The 24465-nt window shown below is 44.5% G+C and overlaps 1 protein-coding gene across 1 annotated transcript; it reads right to left on the bottom strand.

Annotated features, from left to right (window-relative positions):
- Nucleotides 1-4363: 4363 nt before the first annotated feature.
- On the bottom strand, nt 4364-24465 carry POLI (DNA polymerase iota). The gene is made up of 10 exons (XM_066616300.1): nt 24358-24465; nt 22053-22178; nt 21067-21231; nt 17309-17461; nt 14415-14651; nt 13209-13387; nt 12500-12591; nt 10673-10806; nt 9103-9305; nt 4364-5975 (listed from the first exon to the last, which is right to left on the bottom strand). The coding sequence occupies exons 2-10, from the start codon at nt 22126-22128 to the stop codon at nt 5169-5171; spliced, it is 2046 nt and encodes a 681-aa protein (XP_066472397.1). The 5' UTR covers nt 22129-22178; nt 24358-24465; the 3' UTR covers nt 4364-5168.

Below are 24465 nucleotides of genomic sequence, written 5' to 3'. Positions count from 1 at the left end.
TTCAAAGGAAGGATAAATCTTCCCCCAATTTTTTCAATATACCTGTCACAGTGTCAAATTTTGTTTTTTTTAATGAGAACAAACAAGAACAGGCTAACTAATTTATTCTTGTCTACATTCTTATCCCACCCTTCCTTCAAAAGCTCAGGTTAGTATTGTCACAACAACCCTTTGAGGCAAGTCAGGGAGAAAATCAGTGACTGGCCCAAAGTCACCCAGTGAACTTCATGATCGAGTGTGGATTTGAACCCTGGCCGATCTAAGTTCATTACTTTAACCACCATATCACACTGGTCCTCACATTGTTGTCAGGATTAACACTAAGGTACCTGTAGTTCAGTGCAACTGTCTAAACAACTGCACTGGGTCCCCAAGTTATGGAAGTCCAGTTTACAGACAGCCACTCTGGTGCTTTTGCACAGGTTGTCCATCTGAGCACTTTTGTGCAGGTGTGTGTGGCTGTTTCGAGTTCTGTAAACTCTGTAAACTCGAGTTCTGTAAACTGTAAATCAAAACTTTAGATATAGGCTGATGGGTTCTGAGCTGTCTGTGACAGATCAGGAGAGAGATCTTGGGGTGGTGGCGGACAGGTCAATGAAAGTGTCGACCCAATGTGCGGCGGCAGTGAAGAAGGCCAATTCTATGCTTGGGATCATTAGGAAGGGTATTGAGAACAAAACGGCTAATATTATAATGCCATTGTACAAATCGATGGTAAGGCCACACCTGGAGTATTGTGTCCAGTTCTGGTCGCCGCATCTCAAAAAAGACATAGTGGAAATGGAAAAGGTGCAAAAGAGAGCGACTAAGATGATTATGGGGCTGGGGCACCTTCCTTATGAGGAAAGGCTATGGCGTTTGGGCCTCTTCAGCCTAGAAAAGAGACACCTGAGGGGGGGCATGATTGAGACATACAAAATTATGCAGGGGATGGACAGAGTGGATAAGAAGATGCTTTTTACACTCTCACATATTACTAGAACCAGGGGACATCCACTAAAATTGAGTGTTGGGCGGGTTAGGACAGACAAAATAAAATATTTCTTTACTCAGCGTGTGGTCGGTCTGTGGAACTCCTTGCTGCAGGATGTGGTGCTGGCGTCTAGCCTAGATGCCTTTAAAAGGGGATTGAACAAGTTTCTGGAGGAAAAATCCATTACGGGGTACAAGCCATGATGTGTATGTGCAACCTCCTGATTTTAGAAATGGGTTATGTCAGAATGCCAGATGCAAGGGAGGGCACCAGGATGAGGTCTCTTGTTATCTGGTGTGCTCCCTGGGGCATTTGGTGGGCCGCTGTGAGATACAGGAAGCTGGACTAGATGGGCCTATGGCCTGATCCAGTGGGGCTGTTCTTATGTTCTGTATGTTGGAGTTGGTGTAACTCCATCTGCTGTCCGGAGGGGGCAGGATGCTGTCCAGAAGGGGTCAAGCTATGGCCCAGTGACTCTACGTTTTTTTACGTGTTCTCCCTCTGATCCTTGTGGGGTGTGGCCCTAACCCTTTATCCTTCCCTTCTCCTCTGAGCACTTCCTCTCTTGTCCTCTGACCACTGACCTGTTAAGATGGCACACAGCAGGGCTCTGATGCCCACGCCATCTTGAGCACATGGGATGCAGGGCGAGGCAGCTCTAGGGCCTTGCTATCTCTAAGTAATAGCTGAACCTCTGATCCTAATCAGATGCTGTAAATATACACTCAATGGAACTGTAAGTTAACAACTTCTTTTTTGCAACTTTAACAAGCCATTGCCTCTTTGTCTTTTTTCACTGAATAGTAGTCAGCTGGGTGAGGGAGGTTCCCAGGGGTCATACCCAAAAGGGGGATTCACTGCTTAAGCTACGCTGCTTCCTCCCAAAGAGGAAACTACTTTTAATTTCCTCCAACACTGACTTCCTGACAAACCTTCAGAACAGAACCAGGACATAACTTGGGGAGTGGTGTACTTCTTCCTGCTCTTGTGCACTCGGTCATCAAAAATGTTTTGCCAGGTATTAACAGGCTTTTGTGCAGCAAGCACAATGAAGAAGCCAACAAAAAAGAGTGCACAAACAGCACATGCTTTGATGGTACATATTAACACAGAATGATGCAGAGATGATCACCATTACCCTGATGCAAGGCTGACACATACATTTGGAAAGCCTTATGGAGCCATGAAGTATCATTCTGATGACTGCACTAAGCTTGGGCTGGTAGTTACTATCAGCTAGGATAAAACATGGGGGACTTGCAACAAAGTGCTCTACCGCCTCAACCCAATGCCCATCTCCAGCTGATCAAGGCTCTATCAGCCCAAGTCCCACTCTTCACTACACCTTCCACTTCTCTGCTTTTCCCTTCTTGACATCTCAACATGCCCTACTTCCTGGAGAACGCTGAGCATGTTCAGTCTACATCTGGCTGCTTTTCTGCATATCTTTTCTATTGATTTACAGATATGTTGGGTCTGTGACCGTAAATAAAGAATGAATGATTTACAGATCCATATACTTCTACATACCTAGGACTTCCCTCCTCTCAAAGGTATGGTGATAAACAAGGTTGAAAACAACCTGAGTTTTTTAAGATGAGCCTACAACAAAATGTTGAGTCTCCTCTACCCTAACGCCTAATTGGCTCAAACAAACCAATTTTTCCTCCACCCTTTCTATCCAGAATCCTTCCCCTGCCCCACCTATTAAGAGAACACTGGAACCAAATTGGCAGAAAGTAGACTGACTTCTAGTGGTAGATTCCTCAGCAGTTTTGGCAGTGGATCACCTAGAGCTGTGATTTTCATCCTTTTTCATCCCAGCACACTGACAAGGTGCTAAAATTGTCAAGGCACACCACCAGTTTTTTAACAATTGACAAGGCACACCATGCTGCTGGTGAGGAGCTCACACTCCCATTGGCCCTACTAATAAATGAGACCCTTCCCCAAACTCCCGTGGCACACCAATGTGCCCTGGGACACTGGTTGAAAATTGCTGCCCTAGAGTTTTGGACTTCCAGTTTAAACACTTACAAAATGGAGGTATTGATTTGCCACCTTCAACCAGGTTTGTGTGCAACTCCAGTTTTACAATCTCTGGTCTGTAGTTACTCAGACAGGAATATGCACCTGTATAATACACATGATCCTAGTGTAGCGAATGTGGCAAGTAACTGGTTCTGCCAGTGAGCAGCCATTTTGTGTCTGTCTCCAGTTTTGGTTCTACTGAAAAAGAATGTGGATTCCACAATTCTCAAGGCGGGCTGTCTCTTAGATCTACTGTGATGCCAGACTTCCTGCCCCCACCTATGTGGGACTCAGCCAGCCATACAATTTCTTTTGAAATAGGCTAATCAATATGTAGATGTGACACTACAAATACAGAAAGTGGCCTTCTACTGAATCGGGTCGTTGGGCCACCTTGCTCAGTTTTTTTCAAAACAGGCTGCCAGCCCAGCTCTCCAGGGTTTCAGATGGAAATTTTTCTTTGCCCTACCTGTAATGTCCAGGGATTGAACCTGAACTCTGCATGCAAAGCAGACAGTCTTCACCTGGGCAAACAGCCCCTTGCTTAAAGGAGATAGAAAGGAAAGGCTGCTAACATATACCCTTTTTCTTACACAGTTATAAGAGGATGCAATCTAGAACGGCACAGTTCACACTCTCCCCTTTTTGTGAGTGGCCATGGTTGGGTAAAAACCTATTAAATATAAATCCCGAGTGTATGCACATAAATACACTCAGGATAAATGAAAGTGGATTTACATTCTGGCAAACCTGATTACAAAATCAGAATCACTGGCTCTGTTCCCAAGAGGGAGGGAGCATGAGAATAAGCAGGTCTGCTGTGTTTGGAGTTGGTAAGCTGGATATACCAGGACAGGAAGTGAGACGTGCATAATTCTGGCAATGTATGTTGCTAGAACTTAGGGTCTGGAGACTGGTCAAGGTAAGGAGCCTGGTGTCCCATTCTCTTCAACTGGATTTTCACAAGTGTCTAGTGAATTATAGCCTTTGCTTTAGTTACTGCCATTCGTGAATTGTAGAATAATTTGTGATGCTTACCAGGATCAGAAGCCCCTGAGCATGTGAGAAGGGTAAGACATTACACAACCCACATTCATGCCTACTGCAGGAACAAAGCCTTTCTTCCAGCCAAGATGAAGATGAAAAGCCCAAAGTGGAACAAAGAGCCAAGAGGCCTCTTTAACAACAACTGTGTGCTACTCTGGGGAAGGCTTGTTGCTTCTGAACAGTTGCTCAGCCGATGGACACGACAGCCTCCAGTGCTTGAATGGGGAATAGGCACACTGGCACCACTTCCTCCTACTTCAAGGAGGGCAGGTTCCTTCTAGGGTGGCACACAATCTTAGGCCTACTCCATACCCTGGCAGGAAGATTTTTAATAGATTGCCATAAAAAGCTACAGCCTTCTTGCATGGTTAAGCATCTCATGATGCATAACACAACCAAGGTTCTTTATTAGCAGTGTTCACATTTTAAGGGAGTCAAAAGTCCAATTTCCTTAGCTTTTCCTCTCCTGGGAGAGGCTAGGCCCAGAAAACACCATTGCCTCATGTCCGCTGATCCTGTTTTTACTCTTCTGCCCCTTCCACCATTGTGTTTCTGCTTGCCTGTCCAGGGGTCAAAGAGTCAAAAAGGTCATTTTCACAGTATCCTCAATATTCTTAATAATGATGATTCTATCCAGTGGAGAAGGAGGGGAAAATTCTTGTTGAAATGGTTTGTTAACCAACTACTCATTCCCTCACTTGCACTTCCTTTCCAAATTTAACATATTTACATTTCAGGGGCAAAGGTTTTAGCGCTGATGGACCTGATCAGCAAAATCATACAGTACAGTTTTTTTCTGGGATTGCACTGTTTTGGACTTTGGGGTGGTGGTGCTTGCATTTTTGAACATTCCTACCATTTTTTTAAAAAAATCCTGGCCCTGTAGAAGCTACTAGCACAACAAGAAGAAAGATTGTAACTGTCTGGAGGGAGTTTTTTTTTTGACAGAAGGGAGTGCATTCTACAGCAGGACACCCAGCTCTCTGAAATAGTGCAATTCCACAAGAACTTCACCATCTGATTCTACTGAATGTATAGTTCAGCCCTTATTCAGAGTATATAATCCCTGCCCCACTGTAGCTACACCCCCCTCTATGATATCAAGTATATACAGTACTCAGTTTGGTTTGAAGTATCTTAATAAACTGTTTGACTGTGGAGATGAAGGCAAGCTCCCTTTCTTTTTCTTTCTGAGCTTCTCAGGGGTTCTGTTGACACGTATTTTGGAAACAGGATCCTGACACTTCCATCCAACCAACAGTTCCTTCTGCATCGCTATAGGTAACTCAGAAAAAGTTTGGGGATCAACAGTAGGAGGAAGGAGAAAAGCTGAATTTTTTCCATCACCGGAGGCCTCTTCGTTTTGATGTTTCGGTCCCTCTGGAATGCAAGTCCGGCGAAAAGATGGCCGAGATGGAACTGGGGATAAGCTTTTAAAATCCACAGATCCTGCTGAGTCCATGCCTGCAGCATTTTCAATAGCTTCAGGAGGATTGTGTTGAGAACTTAATGGTATTGGTTGTGGCTTCTCACTGGTGGAGGGAATGTCACAGAATGCTGGAGAGCTAATGTTTTGATGGGTGCTTGCAGAATCTAGAGGAGCATGTCTCACTTGGTCTTGTGCCTTGTCCAAACCGCCTTCCTTTATTGTGCCGCTCAAAGCAGCTGCTGCACTATTCCTTTCTATCTTTTGGATAGAAATAATTTCTTCCTTAATGTCCCTCGGCAGCTGATTAAACACATCATAGTCAATGCCTGCTGGGAGACAGTGAGGTGGAAATTCAAGAATTTGGGTTTGTTCTGGGACGTCTGTGGTCTCCGTTGGTGTTTTTGTAATTCTTGCATTTCTCTCACCTGCTAAACTTTTGCAGTGCCCCACTTGACTTGCTGGAGTTGTGTTTTCAGTGTTCTCATCTTCCATTTTCTGCATCACAAAATACATTCTTTCAGTACATATTCTAATGCAATGGTTCTCAAACATTTTAGCACCGGGACCCACTTTTTAAAAATGACATTCTATCAGGACCCACCCACCTAGCTTCAAAAAGCTAGACTTCAAAGAGACTTCAAAAAAGGTGCTCTAGAAAGAAATAATATTTACACAAGCTTGCAAACTTCAGGACCTCAGCTGTTTACAGGGCAATTAGCAGCTTTCTGGTTTTTGAATAGCCTCAGGGCTTGAGGCAGTTATCTGATCTTTCCATCACCCGTTTTCATTGGAGGCTCTGTGGGACCCACCAGAAATTAGGTCCTGACCCATAGTTTGAGAAACACTGTTCTAAAGCAGAGGTCTCCAAACTGGAAACCGCTGTGTCCTGAAAAAGCCCTCCCCATCCTGAGCGGGGCTTACTATTCTGCTGTGGCACTATGTTTCTTTCAAGCTGATCTGGGCACAGGGATGCAGAATGGTAACTTCTGCACATGAGAGGGGTGGGCTTTTTCCAAACCCCGGAACCGGCCTGCAGGTCAGGGTTTGGAGAGCCCTATTCTAAACAATTTTAAAAGGGCATTCTTCAATTCTCTGAAATCTCTCCCCAAACCTTAATGTTGCTGCTTGCTGATATACAGTATTATAGTCTTGCAAATAACTTCATACATGTTACTGAACTATAACTCCCCCACAAGTGTATGTGGCTCACAGCCTAATCCTACCCTCCCCCTAATCCTACCCTCCTCCTCCAATGCAGCCGTGCCAAAAAGGCTTGCTCTACATCCTGCAAAAGGGGGGGGGGGGAGAGACAAGGGAAAAATATTATGCCTACCTCTGGCTAAGCGTCCTGCCCACCAATGTGTTTCTTTGAACCTATGTCAGCTCTTGAACTGGCACAAGTCTGAGGATAGGATGTCAGGAAGTAAGGAAGGGGATAACATACTGGTGCAAGTTGCATGTGCCATCACATACCACCTCCTGCCTCTGTCAGGCCTCCTCATATTCCCCTGACTGATCCCTCAAGTCCTGCAAAATAGGATTTTTCTGTGGGAGACTCTATTTTGACCTCCTTCGAAGGCTTGCCCCATCGGTCAAGCATGCCAAGCGACTAGCTCTCCCACTGGCGGTTGAAGTGAATTCACAGTCTGTTTCTATGTTTGCCACTTGCCTGGAACCCTTGGTACAGACTACAGAGAGCCATTCCCAGCCACAGCCTTTTGCCACTTGCTGAACCACTGAAACCTTTCCCACTAATTTCTCCCATTTTCCTTCTTGGTACCCACAAACAGAAAACCCCAATCTTGTATCATCCTCACTGGTTGGCTATTCAGTGCCAGTCTTCAAAATAGCAGAGTTTGGGGCCATGGTCTCAAGAACAGCTCCCAAATGAGTCAGCCTGGCACTCCAGGTCAGCATCTGAGACCCATTGTTGAGCAAGATTGTTTGTCCTGCTCAGGAAGGTACTTGGGACAAGGCCTTTTTGGTAGCGATGCCAAGACTGTACCATGTCCTCCCCATGGAGACCCACTGATCCATCTCTTTCTGTTTTAGTATACAGGCTATTTCAGCAGCTTTTTGATTTATGGATTCTCAGATCTGTTGTTTCAGAAGAGTAACCTGCTGCTTTGTTTTATGTTTCATGCCTTGTTTATACTAATGCTGTAGTTTTTGTCTTTTGTACTGTTTTATTCCTATTGTGTTTTAATACTTGTAAGCTGCTTTGAATAGTTTTATTTTATTTAAAACATTTATGCCCCGCATTTCCAAAAGCTCAAGGTGGCTTACAAAATTTAATATATAAGACAGCATAAAACAGTTAAAATCAGCACAGCAGTAATATAATTCTAAAAACCCATAGGTGGTGACAAGTAAAAAAAAATACATAACCAACGAGAAACACGTGAATACACAATTTAAAAAGCAGACAACTAGGAGTGTTCCACCTTTACCCACCCCCAAAAACTAATGTGAATCAAAAATTTTTAGGCCTCACTGGAAATTCTCTATTGAATGGGCATATTTTAGATGTTCTGGTAGTCAGTTTCACAAAAGTGGTGCCACACATGAGAAGGCCCTGTTTCTTGACACCACACTGCTCACTTGTTCCAGCAGTGGCACTCTAAAGATGGCTCACTCGGATTACTTAAGACAGCGGGCAAGACTATGGGAATAGGGAATAGGCAGTCCCTCAGATACTGTGGTTCCAGGCTATATAGGGATTTAAAAGTACCACCACCTTGAATTGGGCCCAGAAATGAATGGGCAGTCAGTAGAAGTGGCTCAACTAAGTCAAGCTGTCAAGCCCCTGTGACCACATGGGCCGCCACATTCTGTACGAACTGCAATTTCCAGACAGTCTTCAAGAGCAGCCCCACATAGAATGCATTACAGTAGTCTAAAAGGGGTGTCACCAAGGAGTGGAACACTGTTGTCAGATCCAACTGACACAGGTACAGTTGCAGCCGTCGCAGCAGCCGAAGCTGGGTGAAGGCCTTCCTGGACACTGCTATCACCTGGGCATCGAGAAGCACCCCCAAGCTGTGCACTGGTCTTTCAAAGGGAGTGCAACCCCATCCAGAACAGGTCAATAGTCTAATACTTGCATTATCAGTTTCTGAACCAAGAGGACATCTGGATTTAATTTCAGATATTGACCCTCATCCAGACCCCAACCACCTCCAGGCAGAGCTCCAGGTCCTCAACAGCCCGCCCCCCCCCCAGGATCTGGTGAAAAGGAGAGATAAAGATACTCCAAATCTCCTAATGACCTCTCCCAGTGGGTTCATGTAGACATTAAATAGCATAGGGGACAGTATGGAACTCTGAGGCACCCCACAAGCGAGAGGCCAGGGTGCTGAATACGTCCCCCAGTATCACCACCAGGGCACAGCTGACCAAGAAGGAGCAGAACCACTGCAGTACAGTGCCTCTGAGCCCCAACTCAGCCAGCCGGCCCAGGAAGACCCCATGGTCAATGGTACTGAAAGCCGCTGAGAGATCCAGCAGGGACACACTCCCCCTGTCTAACCCCCTTTGCAGGTCATCCACCAGGGCAGCCAAACAGTTTTAAACAGAAAAGCATGGCGATGACAAAAATCAAAACTTTAATTTCTGAACTTACGCGAACAAGCTTGCTGCAGCTTGCGGAAGGGGAGGGCCGAGTTAAATAAAACCCAATAGAATGCTTAGGGGAAGTAGGAGGGGCTTTGAGGTTGGAAAAGCAGACGCTCAGAAGGGTGATGTGAAAGTACGCTCCCACATTTATCATCTTGCGGAACAGCTTCATAAGTAGGGCAACCAGGTGGGTCTTGACGCCGGCATCACCTGAACAGGAACATTTAAAATTAGACAAGGAAAAGGCCAATGACTCCAATTCCACAGTACCAAAAAAGACTCCCCAACATGAATTGGGTCTGCTGAACTGTACTTGTGGCAGTTAAGCCTCAAATACTTAGCCAGTGGCTGGGAATGTTCACTTGCTCAGGGAATTATATCTTTCTTAAAAGAATATTTTGTGGAAAAGCAGTGTTTATAGTAATAACTTTGTTTTCTCTCTTTCAACGCTCACCCTTTTGTATTTCTATTCCTTTTCTTCAGGATATTTTCCTCAGTTCAGTTACACAGGCCTACAAAACTGAGGCTAGGAAAAAGTTTTTCCCAAACTTTATGGTGGTTTGATTTGAATTTGGGGAGCTGATTCCAAAAATGGCATTCGTTTTGCCCTATTACGTCTAGTTTTGGAGATATAGCCTCATTAGTGAATGGTTCAAGCAGCTTCCTCATGAGGAAGCCATGGTGTAGGCTTCCTCATGAGGAAGCTGCTTGAACCATTCACTAATGGTTCAAGCTATACTATACTATACCTCCAAAACTAGACGTGATAGGGCAAAACGAATGCCATTTTTGGAATCAGCACCCAAAATATACCCAGGCATTGGTGTAACTTTAAAGAAGCAAAATGTGTGTTGGCCTGTGTTATTTATAGTCTTTCCTCAGTTTCTCCTTCTCTCCATCTCATTTTTTCTATTTCCCTCTGCCAGCGTAACCTTCTAGAACAGTGGTTCTTACATATTTAGCACCAGGACCCACTTTTTAGAATGAAAATCTGTTAGGACCTACTGGGTGTGATGTCATGACCAGAAGTGACATCATCAGGCAGGAGAATTTTTAACTATCCTAAGCTACAATCCTACCCAGGAGTAAGTTCCGTTTACTATCATTGTTAAAAGAATATACATAATAGCTTGTTAAAAGTACAGGTCTGTAACATTTCCCCAAATGCAGTCACATACCCTGGTAGCATCAAGTCTAATATATTAAAAATAAAATATTGAAATGAATGGGAACCCACCTGACATTGGCTCACAACCCACCTGGTGGGTCCCAAACCCCAGTTTGAGAAACACGATTCTAGAAAGTTTAACTGTCTTATTTTCCCCCTTCCTCCCCTCACAAAATTCCATGCCCACCCCCTCAGAGCTGGCCCAAGAACCTCCTGAAAAAAGAAGTGGAGTATAAACGGAAATACATTGAGTAAATGGGAAACTGAACAAATCTATAAACTTGCAATAGTACTTTTCGTACTAGCAGTTTTTTGAGGAATGAGGAAGGCTTCCCATCCTGTGCGCTACAAGTATCCTATGAGTATCAAACTCAACATATCAAAATAAAGGGGCAGAAAAAGTGATTACCTGTTCCAATCCTTTGGGCCAAATGAGATGGAATAGGGCACTGGCGACTCTCCCGATTAAGCCATTTGTTGGTAGAACAACATTGCCGAATAGACAATCTTATTGTATAGGGCTTTCTTCCATCCTTGCGTAATCTGAAAAAAATTGAGAAGTAGAGAGAAAATGCCACCCTTCCTACTGTAATTCACTTCAAGAAAGAACATACATATTTATTTATTGAACAGGAAAAATAATAAATACCTCCTATTTCTGTACTACTGCACAGCATTTAAAGTGCCCCATCTACATTATCTCAGTGATTCTCAGGACAACCACAGAAAGGCAAGTCAGTAATACCATCCTTGTATTTGCAAGGTTTTGGTAGTAATATGGGGGTTGAGGCTGAGAGATGGGGGTTTGTCTAAGACAGTAATTTTCAATTGATGTGCTATGGGAGTTTGAAGAACAGTTGAAAATTGCTGGAAAAACTCTTCTGGGTTCTGCAATTCAGTGTCCAGGGCAACTGTCTGTAGTAACAAAATGCTTGCCCCTCCGCTGGCAGAGCCTCCTGGAAGCTGGAAGTGACACCACAAGAGGCAAAGACCATAGAAGTCTGTGTGCCATAAGATTGTTTTGTGGGTTTTTTGGATGAATGGCATTCCTGTTGTTTAGACTGGGTCTTGGGTCTTGTCTACCCATGCAGCAAAATGAGATGAGAGTCTCCTGAGCTGGCAGTACCATTTCAGATTGCAGGTGGAGAATGACGTTTCGGAATGCTCCTGTATGCAAGCAAATAACACCTGCAAGAAGAAAACTAGCACATCAGGGAACAGGCTAGATTAGTACCTTCTTTCACCCTTCTCTGCTGTGCTAGTTTATTTACTTGTAAGGAGTCTTTTACATTGGACAGCATTCAAAAATTTCCACCCCCTACCTGCATCTGGAAGTGGAATAGTCCATTTTACCACCTCAATCTGCTGCATGAGTAGACTTGGTGTTAGACAACCCTGAAAATTCATACTCAAGGTGAGATTTGAACCAGGCCATTCCCAGCTCACAGGTCATAGCTTTAGCCATTGCACTGCACCATGCACAAAACAGCCCTGTCCAGCAGACTGACAATCCTATGCATGTTCAATGGGCTTACTCTCAGGAAAGTGTGGATAGGATTGCAGCCTAAGTTAAATAAGCAGGAGGAAGGAAGGAACAAAAGAAGCAGGCAAGAAAGCAAAGGAAAAAGAGCAGAACCAGGAAAAAGAGACAATAGAGCAACCCCATCTCTCCTAGTCTATGTGCACAGGTAAGCAAACAACTCTCTTTCCAGGTTACCATTGTTCAAACAGAGAAAAAGAAAAATGCTCCCAAGCATTTTTCAAACAAATACAGAAATATTAGGCTAGACCAGGATTGCTTAAACCCTGGCCAGAAGGCTGGATCTGCAGTTTGGACTAACCTTTCTGCCCCGTGAGTGGAGCTTACCATTCTGCCACATTGCTGCATGACTTTCAGTGGAATCATGGCTGCCCAGACAGCCTGTTGCACAGCCTTCTGGGACGCTGGGCAACAGATGTGACTGCCCAGAGCATCCCAGTCCCCCGATCTCACTGAAAGTCATGCAGTGATGTGGCAGAACGGTAAGCTCTGGTCTGAACAGGGACTGGTTTTTCATTATGCGGTGGTCATGAGTTTGGCAACTGCTGGGCTAGACCAAACAACCCCAAGAAACAAGGAAACACATGCCTATGTTACAACAAAGCCTATGAAGTGCAAGACTGCAGCTATGTTCCGTGTATCTGGTCCAAAAACATAGGTAGCTGAAGTTGGTCAATGGAGTACATTATCAGTCACCTGTCCAGAAGTTTAGCAAGCAGCTCTTCAACTTTCTTTTTCACTTCGGCTTCAGAACTGCATATTTTAAAGGAGTCTTCATCACTAAGGGACTGTAAAACACATTTTTAAAACCATTTGCACCATCACTCTTGGGATAACCAAATAGAAAACTTATCAGAAGGTAGCAAGTAACAAATCTAGAGGTTCTCCACCAGCCAGTCTTCCTACCAAAGTATTACCTTTTCCCTCTCACCATTCAGCTTTTGTATATCATGAAAACATCTTTGCAATACAGTGTTAGGTTGTCTGTAAAACCAAGTTCCTGGCAAATTGTCATAGTGAGTGGCATGTGTGTGGAGGGAAGGCACATTTCTTGCAAAGACCTGGGTGTCAACAAAATCTGAGCCACTTGCTAGCAAGAATGAAGGGCATTTGCCCTCATTGCAACACTATCCCCAAGTGCAATGCATTACTTTTCTCTCATAGTTGTGGTGGAACTCAGTTAAACGGGAGACAGTAAAGGGCTAAACCTGGGAACACTTCTTGTGTGAGAGTCCAATCTATGTCCCACCTTTGGTGACTCCAGCCATTGAGAACCAAATGGCTCTTGAGTGCACACTCCAACCCAGTGTTCTGTGTCTTGGTCACATGAAGGTGTAACAATGTTGGGAACTAGAATAGCCAAATAAGAGCCCTACATCTTGAGAAGCTATTCTTTCATACATACCTGAGGTGGCCCTGTTGGAGTGACTGGGGAGTCATCTTCTCCACGGCTGAGTTTCTGGACATGCTGTGCAGTGGTCACTCCTAGCTCATTCTCCAATACGGAAGCTGGACAAACCTGGAGCTCGCAAACAGTGACAACTCCCAGCAATGCAATGCGTTTTGCAGTTTTAGGACCAATACCTGTACAAGAAAAATAAATGACTGTACATGCACTGTTCCAATACTGGAGCAAGCTGAGATTTCAGGAAGTCTAATTCTAACTAAATCCTCCTCCCCCACCGATTCAGCCACATCACTGTAGTGCATGCTGCATTTGGGGTGGTGTGGACAGTCTCAGAGGTCTCCTATGGGCAAGGGAACATTTATTCCCTAGCTTGGGGGTACGTTTCTATTACCTGACTGGGTCTACTTGGGCCTGCACCATCAATTTTGCTGGTGCAAGTTTGAGTGGAACCATAAAAGTGGATCAAGGTCAGGGGGATAGGATATTGGCAGAGATATTGGCAGCTCCCTGCCTGCTCCGCTCCATTCCACCCACCCTCTTTTTGCGATAGCCATAAAGCATGCTGTGCCACTAGGAACATGAATTCCAGAGGTATGGTGGCCCAATAGGATTGGACCCCTAGTCTTTTGGTAAGCTGGTGTGATGCAGTGGATGGAGTGCTGCACTTGAAATGGAAGGCCTGGATCCGAATTCCTGCATTGCATGATTGAGCATCTGGACACTTTGGACATACTCAGTGGCCCAGTTCAGACAACCATCTTAACCACTATTTAAACATCACATATGGACTGGAGCAAGCCTCAGACTCTTGCATTTTCCCACTCCTCCTTCACTCCAAGGGCAGTTGAATGCTTCCTCTTTGAATAAACCAGTTTCTTGTTACTCCTGATCTCAAGTAACTGCAGTTTAACTATGGTTAACTAAAACAAACAAGGACATAACAGGAAACTATGGTTTATTCAAAGATAAAACTTTCAGCTTCCTTCCATTATGTGCAAAGGGTAAGGAGAAGAGTACACAAGTCCAAGTTTCACTGATACTCATTCATGGTAATCTAAACAAAATAATCAACATATTGTATGCAGAGTACTGTATTAAAAAATGAGACTTTCCCTCCCCCTGCTTCCCATCTCCCGAAGATCAATACACACAGATATATGCTTAGAAGATTGGGGCAGAGAGATCTACCCCCCCCCTTCATACCAGGAACGTTGCTTATGCAGCCAAGGCTGGCCATCAGGTCTTGACGACTCTCAGGTAAAAGAACAGTTTGTTGATTTGGTTTAAAGGTTCCAGACACCAACTTGGAGAGCAATTTATTAGATGCCACCCCTGCAGAGCCCGTGAGGCCCAGCCTTTCATACACGGCTTCTCTCATTTCTGCTGCAATCTGAGAACCAGCAGCTAATCTTATGTGTTCCGGATTGTGCAAATCAACCGCTGCAAAGCAAGAGAGATGCAAGAGTTGTATTTTACAAAGCAATGGACCCCCCCCCCAACTTTACTTTTGTACAGTTCTTTTAAAAAAAAATATGTACAATCAAGAAACAGCAAGGGGATAAAAAAAATACTAGCTTATACCTCCAAATGCACTTGCAAGATTTCAGCTGACATTACTACAATTGTATTGAGCCAGAAAGTGAAACAGGGAACAGGCTAAGAAAGTTACTAATCACTGGGTTTTGGAGCATCATCACCCTTCCGTATGAGAGCTGCTCTGTTCGGATCTGAGCTGATTTTCAGAGCCCTCACGGACTAGTAAAAACAAAACCCTTACTATACTCCTCATGGGTTGCCTTGAAATCCTGAAGTGTGGGGCTTCTTGTGAAACCCACACTTCAGGGTAAAGCGAGAGGAACGAGGTAAGTAGGGATTTTGGCAGGTGCAAAGCAGAATCTGCTTGGCTCTCACTGCAGCCCACAGCACGCCACTTTTGAATTGAGGGAGGTGGTGGCAGCACCAGATTTGGGGTGAAAGGCACCCTAAATCCACCATAAAAATCTAAAATACATGAACAATGTTGTTGCAGTTAAATGATTTTAAATTTCTGTCTGATGATGGTGGTTATCCTTCTAGCAGAGTAAAGTAGATCACTCCAAATAGCCATGATTAACTTGTTGAACTGGAGGCTGTTCACATTCCACTGCCTTCACAAATATCTGTTTTCAATCAACTTGGATAACTAATCATTCGTTTACTCATACAGTATAGTCGCATACATAATCTAAAAGTTTTCCCTGCATAAATCGCTGTTTAAACTGTATGCAGCATAGGCCTTCTAAAAATGAAACCCTCTATCTCCAAGCTGTGAAAAATATGTATTAACATTATAGCAAGCAAGAGAGCACTTAAAAAAAAATCATCACTTGATTAATCAAATGTTTCTGAGTAATGATTTGAAATGAAATCTCGTCTGGTTTCATGTATTCATGGTTGTATATCTTCAGGAGATTTTGAAAAGCACAACCAACTCTTGGAAGTAGCAAGTTCCACACTGAAGGGAGTGCCTTAGTGAAGACCTGCTGGTTCATCAAGTTGAAGCATAAGGACAGAATTCAAGGAGTTTGCACTAGAGCAGGGGTGCTCACACTTTTTTGGCTTGAGAGCTACTTTGAAACCCAGCAAGGCCCGGAGATCTACCAGAGTTTTTTTTACAATGTTCGCGCCATCATAACATATAACATTTATGTGTACAATGTATGTTGGTGTACCTTGAGCGCCACTGAGTATAACAGGACTTACTCCTGAGTAGACATGCCTAGGATTAGGCTGTGAGGCTGCAATCCTAGCCACACTTACCTGGGAGTAAGCCCCATTGAGTACAATGGGCCTTACTCCCGGCGTTTCCTCCCAGAGGCACCTGAAGGGGGGGGGGGTCGGCACTCCACGATCTACTCATTTTGCCTCGCGATCTACCGGTAGATTGCGATCCACCTATTGAGCACCCCTGCACTAGAGCATATCAACTCAGGACATTGGCACTTATGCTAATGCACCTGCACCAAGGTTCTGGAATATCAGATGTGTCCAGAGAAGATGTATGGTGAACACAGGATAGTATCATTGCAATAGAAAAGCACAAACTGCAGCAGATATGTAACCTGATGACCGGCAGCCCCTTTTTCCGCAAGCTGAAGTTGTGCAACATGATGCATCACATTTAGCAATACAGGAAACTGTCAACCTCCCATCTATCTCAGCACAGTCAATGAGCTAGCAGAAGGACTTCAAGGTTTCAAACAGGAACTTTGCTCCTCCCTGGAGACACTGGGGTCTGAATCTGGCACCTTCTGTATGCAAACTGTAAGCACAACCAATGAGTACGTCCCTACTCTACCTCACAAGTGCTCACAGAGTCCTAAGTTCAATCCTGCACATGCTGACACAACCCAGAACTCCCACTGCATCACAATAAAATCAAACTATTCTGTTTCTCAAACAGTTTGCATGATGCTTACTAAGAATAAGATACAAACCAGTTTGCACCAAGTGCAAGGTTACGAGGTTGAGTTACTAGGTTTTTCCCCTGAAAGGAGGGCTGGTTGGGTTGAAGCCCTGAAAATGGATTTATATGTCGCTTTAAAGTCATTTCTGCTCCACACTGCATATATGCAACAGGGACCAAATGTGTACACCTGTAGTAAACCGGGCAAAAATAAGTTAAGGTAGCTTCGTTTGCTGTGCAGGCTTCCAAGATGATTATCTATCTTGCAGTCTATGAAAGCTTGTGTTACAAGAAATGTGTTTAAAATTTAAGTTGCCACAAGACTCTTTGCAGTTTTCTGTTGCCACCGACTAACATACATTGCTATCACTCTGGCAAAAGGCGTACCACACCATCAACACACATGACATTTTATGGCATTAGACACACACACACACACACACACACACACACACACGTAAACTACAATTTGCAAAACTGGAGATGAAACAATTTAAAATGGAACATCTGCATTCGGTATTAAATCACCTGATGTCAGCATTAATCCGTATTGCAACAGCTACTTTTGCTGTACTGTAAACTGATTGATGTAGACCCAATTTGCTGCATGGTTCGAGTCACTACCCATCTGATTTTAATATAAAACACTTACTCCGATTATTAAATATATGACCAGAGAGAGAGAGTTTAGAAAAATCATTTTTTTTCCACTGCTCCAGTCTCAAATCCACCATCTCAGTGATGTCCACAAAGTTTTCATCAAGTCCAAGCCTTTCTACCAATGGAGTAAATTCTTCCAACAATGCTGTAGATAAAAACCAACAGATGTCATTGAGTTAAGGGGTGTGATGGGGGGGATGCAGTGTAAAATTTTCACAATCACCATAATGAGGTTTGAAGCAGTTGAATTGTGACCACTGCACTATGGCCATTTCAAATACAAAAAACAGCTTCCATGTTTCATGCCCTCAAGTTCCTCTCTCTCTTCCACTTTTGTTGCAACATTGTCCCTGCAACCGTACTGCAACTGTGTTTACACAGGAAAATATCCTGATGGATGCCCATTGAATTCCCGGCCCATTGATGAGACTCATTCCATTGATATTATTGGCAATTATCTCTTGTACTTCAAGGGGTCATTGGGAAAGACATGATAAAAACTGACATAAGAACTAAAAAAAATACATTTTGCACATGTAAAAGTAAAATATTTTTGCACATGTAAAAAATACTATTCATATTTTGTATGAAGGGGGAAGTATTTTGGGGGAAGGATACTTCTACTAACACAAAACATGGACCTTGGGACAAAAGTCATAATTTTATTATGCTCATTCATGTGCATTTATTATGCACAGGCAAAGCCAGCCCTGTGTGGGAAGTCATTTTAGTCAGGAAGCAAAGATCAGAGCCTGGCAGACCCACAGGACACCAAAATGAAGCTGGCACTTGCACCCAGAGCCCAAAGCAAATGCCAGTAGTGCACTTAGGGTAGGTGACACCCAGGGTGGGCCACTCAAAGTCACAAGTAGACCTAGCCTCTTTGTTGAGATCCCCCAGTGGAAGCCAGGTCCATTCAGTGATGGGTAGAGCTGGCTTATGCCTTGAAATCTCCCAGTGGTCAGGCCTACCAACTAGTCAAACCAAATGGTAGATCTGGCCATTGCCTCGAGATCCCTGGGGCCAGGTTTACCAGCCGCTCAGTGGTGCATTTGACACCCTGGGCAGATTTAACATCCAGGACCACCCCCTTGCCCCACCCTTGGTACACTAGAGGCAAATGCTCTGCATCACAATTCCAATTGGTATGAACAGGAGTTCTGCTGGAAATTATGGCTGCAATCCTAACCACACTTTTCTGAGAGTAAGCGCCATTGAACAAAATTGGACTTACTTCTGAGTAGACCTGGTTAGGACTGTGCCCTATATTATTAACAAAACATATTTAAGAGAGAATTCCCATCATTGCTTAGGGGGCAATGACACATCAGAAAGAAACTCTATGACATCATCATTGCAGAATGTATAGGCAGTTAGGTTCCTTGGGGAGTGTGACTCCAGCTGGTTTCATATATTATAATGGGGGATGTGTAAGAGGGAGGAACTTCTGGGTGATACAAACAAGTTTCTTTCACATCTGAAGCATGCACGTCTCACCCTTTTCCTTTCAGTATGTTACACCAGAAGTAGGGCAAGAGTACACAACTCACTGCTAATGCAATAGGGAAAGCCATCCCTTTGTTGGCTACTGCACAATGTTTATTAACGTTATATCTCAAGGCAGTGGACAGTGGGTCAGGACCCACTGGTGGGTTACAACCTGATTTTTGGTGGGTCACAAAGCCCCAAGCAGTGGCAATGGTGATGGAAAGATCAGATAACTAACTGCCTCAAACCCTGAAGCCATTCAAAAATCAGATCGCTGCTAACCACCCTGCAAAGAGCTCAGCTCCTGCAGTTTGCAAGGAACTCGGCTCCTGCAGTTTGCAAGCTTGTGTAAAGAAGGGAAGATAAAATGTTTGAGCATTTTTTTCCTGGTTATTATTACTGTAAATAAAAATAACATTTCTTTCTACATCTCTTTTTTGAAAGTCTCGTAAAGCAATGTGGATCCTGAAAGAGTGTCATTTTAAGAAGTGGGTCCTGGTGCTAAAAAGTTTGGGAACCACTGTCTTAAGGGAATCTTCCCCCCCCCCCCCACACACACACACATTGGTTTGTCTGCAGAATCACACCTGCATTGAAAAGGACACAGCGGTACTGAGCTGCTCTTACACCTGTGAGAACGGAGCATGCCTCCTACTCCATGCTGAATTCTCCTATGTTGCTTCATATTGCAGGTTAAAGGTTAGTAGTAGCAGGCAAGCTGTCTGTTTGCCATTACAAATGATCTTGGAAAACCACTACAACTACAGTGTGGTACACTAGTGCAAATGAGCAGTTTTTAAAAAGTGAGAGACACACCCAGGCTGAATTCCCCGTCCATTTAGGTGGCCTCAGCAATTCTCTCAATCTAATCTGTCTTTGATGTGCTATTAAATGGTAACACATTACTAGATAATGCACCTTGAAGACAGAAAAGAACTCAAGAAATAACAATTCTGTGAATGTGCATTTGAGGAGAGGGATTCTTGTTCTGGCATCAAGCATGTATCTTCATAGTAGTAGCCATGACCATTCATAATGCAGCCCATAATTTTAATGGGGAAGCCAGGAGAGATTAAATCTTGTCAAAAGAAGTGCAGCAGGGCAGTATCATGAAGTAGGGTTTGCACCCAGAACTGAGTTCATGTTACAAGCAAGGATAAATCCAAGTACAGTAAACAAGGCATTAAATGTTCCAATTTCATGCAAATTAAAGCATGTCAAGGTTACACCAGGCCCAGTATGGTCTGAGCACAGGGGCTAATGGATCCTGAAAATTTTACACCTACTAAGGCCGGCAACTATCCAAGGTCCTGGTGGATCTCTGGAATGGAGAAATGACCTTGGGAGTGGATCAGATAACAACAGAGCAGCCTCTTACCCTGTCACAGTATCAGAGCAGCTCCTTTCATTTACTGAGGAACTGCAGATGATGAAGTAACAGGGTAGACTTTTGAGCAGTGGTGGCGGAAGATTCGTGCATGGTCTGATTGAACACAGGCTAGAGCACATTTTAGAGTGTACTCCATGGTGGCGACGGCAGCAAAATGAATGTCTTCCACCACTGTGTCTGTGGGGATCCATCCAGCAGAATTATTGTGTAAGGCCTATTCCATCTGGCCCCTCTGATGGATCAGGAGGAACACATGGAGGTCCACTGTAATATGTCTGTGAGGCACTTTACAGATAAAATCATTTGCCATTGCCACAAACTTGGATTCCATAGCGACAATGTCTGGCTATGTCCCCTTGGCACCTGTCAGTCCAGTTTCATGGGATTCTTTTCAGTTTGTGGAGCCTGAGGATGTGGACAGATTCCTTTGGAGCGTAAGGCTGTCTACCTACCCACTTGGTCCTTGTCCAGCATGGTTTATTAGATCTGCCTGGGAGGGGCTGGCTGAGTAGACAGGGAGGGTGGTTAATTCATCTTTGAGGGAGGGATCTGCAACAGGGAGTAGGTTCTTCCAATTCCACTATGTTGGGTAATTATCAGCTAGTTTCATACCTCCTATTTTGGGCAAAGGTGATCAAGTGTGTGGTGGTTTCTCAGCCCCAGGGGGTCTTAGATGAGGCAGATTATCTGGACCCTTTCAATGGCTGTTTACTGCTATTTGTATTGTTTGCTTTTTTTACACTTTTATAGTTTTTAGTTGTTTTAATTATAAATTGTTTTATGTATTTTTATATGATTTGTAAGCTGTTTAGAGTTCCCATATGGAAGAAAAGCAGGCTAATAAATACATATAAATGCACATGCATCCATACCTGTAACCTTGTAAGACATTTCTCTGTATTTTGTCAGATCCTCTCCATTAAGCAACACCAGTCCTGGGCAATTTTCTTTTGCTTCTCTCACAAATGTGCATTTCTTGACCCCAAGCTCTCTGGCTTTGTAATTGCAGGTGACTAGCAGGCATTTCTGATACACACCTGAAAGAGAAAAAGATACAGTTGAAGGAACAAAGCATTTGGAATACATCAAAAACATACATCAAAAGGCATCTTAGCACTGCTTAACACCAGCATTTCTGTGACTTAGACACTACCAAGTGGTTTCAGGATCCGGTGTGCATATTCTGATCTGCAGATAACTCACTGCAGAAGCCAGAAGAGAGAGAGAGAGAGAGAGAGAGAGCTCCTAATCCAACCTTGGCCAAGTCTTCCAGGTAGTTGAAGTAGAGAATACCCCAGTGTCTGGACCAGCACAGGATGACAAGTAAGGAGACCATAACAGTTCTTCCCAAATATTTCAGCACAGTGACCCAGTTTTTAACAAGACCCACTGTCACAACCCACATATCACAGCCAGCACAAGCCCATGGATTAGCCTGAGCTTCTGCTTGGCTGTCTTCAGCCTGCTCTTGGCCTCATTGCATTGTTTGTGTAGTTTGTCAGCCACAGCTGCAGCTGGTGATGAGTCCTGGGCCTCTCACTGGCCAGAGAGATGAAAACGTAATCAGGCCTGGAGTGTAGCTGAAGACAGCCAAACAGAGGCTCAGGTGGCAATGAGAGTGGCCCATCAATGGTGAGTCCTAGGTCTTCACAACCCACCTAAAAGTGGCTTGTTACCCACTGGTGTGACCTACATTTTAGGAACTATAACATTTAGATGGAATGAAATTGGTGGACTTATCACTGGCTTCTGTGGGAGAAGAATTTATTGGTGGGAAAAAGCAAAGTACTGTACAAGCACACCTCATTTTTGATCCACATGCATCTCAGAGCATTCAACAACAAAAATGCAGGATTACCTACAGGTTGGTCTCTTAATCCAGGATTGTAGATCATTTCCACCTGAGCATAAAAACAGTCCAGGTCTAGGTGCATAATGATTCGGTCTTGAACACTTCCTGTTGACACCACCCTGTTGACACATACTGTGAAGGACAGTTAAAATACAGAAGGTTCATCTTCATGTTGTCTTGGCCAGTACTGAAGCCTGGGATTGTGGCCCTGGATGCAATTAGCATTGCAACCATGTTCCCAGTCCTGCTCCTGACCTTTAACAGCAACCTGACATTCTGATGCATAGCAGGAGAAGCTTTTCTTAGTACAGAGATAAGTAGCAGGACAAATTTTCACCTGTTCAGTTTCTATGTTGGGCTGCTCTTTAAGGGCACAAGAGCAGGAAAGTTAAAACAAGGTGGCAAACTGAGATGCAAAGACTTAGGTCCAAATCCTATCCAAATTTCCAGCACTGATGTAGACCCAAGGTAAGGGAACATTTGTACCCTTACCTTGAGGAGGCCTCCATGACTGAACCCTCACTGCAGATTCAGCGCATACCCCATTGGTACAGCTGAATCAGTGCTGGAAAGTTGAATAGGATTGGAGCCTTAATCTAATAGGCAGTTTTCAGACTGCCATTTGGTAGCAGCACCAGAAAAACTTAGGACCCAATCCTATCCAACTTTCCAGTGCCGATGCAGCTGTAGTGCAGCCCCAAGGTAAGGGAAAAAATGTTCCCTTGCCTTAAGGATGCCTCTACGATTGTCCTTCCACTGCAGAATGCAGCCCACACCCTGTTGGCACAGCTTCATCAGTGCTGGAAAGTTGGATTGGATTAGGCCCTGAGTGAGAAGAAAGCCAGAAGAGACAAATTACATGGGGGGGAGGGGGGAGGACAGGAAGGTGAGCTTTGCTCCACATTAGATTTCTGAAAGAGAAAATCATGGGATATTTCATGTTAACCCTCTGGTCCCAAAAGTATTTTCTCTGAAATTGTTCCAACTGGACCAGGTTAAAAGTTATCTTTCCAACCTCCAGTTGTCATTGAGTGGATGTGTTTCCCACAGGGCATTCCTGTATACTGAATGATAATAAGTGCCCCAAGTTTGTGAAAAGTGTCTTTCCTTCACAAAACCTCAGAGATCTAGTCATGGGGGAGAGCTACTTGTCTGATGAGTCACACGATGCCTTCTTTTTGCTCTAGTGGCCTGGAATGGCTCTGAAGAGGAATGGCCATGATGAGGCACCATGCGAAACTTCCTGCTTTGCACTCCCTCTAGCTATGCTACTGTTCTGCTCTCTGGTGTGCTACTGACAGAGATCCAACCAGTAGGCTCAAGAGACAGAGCCTTTTCAGTGAAGGCCCCAATGCTGTGACACTCGCTTCCTGCACACTTTATAGCCCCCACACTTGCAGCTTTTAGGAAGAAGCTCAACTCATTTTTATTTGGCAAGGCTCTCCCCAACTCTTTCCATTGTTTTAACTCAATACTTTTTGCACTGGTCTTAAACAGGGCTATCTTAGGGTTGTTTATAACCCATTTCTGCCCAGCCCATAGATGTACATATTTGATCCCTGTTGTGTATATGCAACGCTGGGCAGAAATGGCTTCATCAGTGCCTGTGAAGATGGTCATGCCTGTTAATTTTTCTTTTGTAAATTGCATTGATTTCTCCAAACAAGCAGCTTATAAGATGTAATAAATGACTAATGAAAAATGAATTAAGGGCCCAAGATAAAAACTATCTTCGCCCAGAGCAAGAGCATGCACACAATGATCTCTGTGGCAGTGTGGAGACCCCCCCCTACAGCATGGACACCAGGGCTATTGGCCCCCCTAGCCCCTCCTAGCTACGCCACTGCTCCATGCAAGCCTCTCTGATGCGGAATGGATGACTGATTGTGCTTTAGGGGAGGGGGGAAAAGAACCCCACAAGTCTGGCAAAGGGTGCATTAGGAAAAACACCTGTGTCCATGTCCCTGGGAGGAAGGGAGTAAATGCTTCCCATCTCATCGTCGTCCTCCTCCTCCACTAAGGGACAGCTCCTGGCACCCCCATCTTTACGCCTCCTGGATTGGGTCCTCCACTGCACCACTGCCTTGCAGCACCCCAAGAGAATCCTTGAGACCCCCATCCATCTCCCGGTCCACAGAGAGGCGATCTCAGGCTGCAATCCTATGCATGCTTTCCTGGGAGTCAGCCCCATTAAACTCAATGGGTCTTACTTCTGAGTAGACATGCCTAGGACTGGGCTGTGGAGGGCGGAGCAGACACCAGCCGCCCGAGAGAGCCTTGGGGGTCGGGGGGACCTGGGACTGTAGTGTACCCGCAGCCAGAGACCCCCTCCCGGGTCGGCGCCCGCAGTCGCTGTGCTGCTCCGGGAGCAGCCAGTCCAGGTCCGCGGCGGCCGCCTCCTCCTCCTCGCCTCCGGAGC

This window comes from Tiliqua scincoides, chromosome 2, assembly GCF_035046505.1.
Source record: "Tiliqua scincoides isolate rTilSci1 chromosome 2, rTilSci1.hap2, whole genome shotgun sequence".
In the NCBI taxonomy this organism is placed as follows: domain Eukaryota; kingdom Metazoa; phylum Chordata; class Lepidosauria; order Squamata; family Scincidae; genus Tiliqua; species Tiliqua scincoides.
The sequence above is the reverse complement of the archived record's forward strand: the minus strand, read 5'-3'. Positions and strand labels throughout refer to the sequence as shown.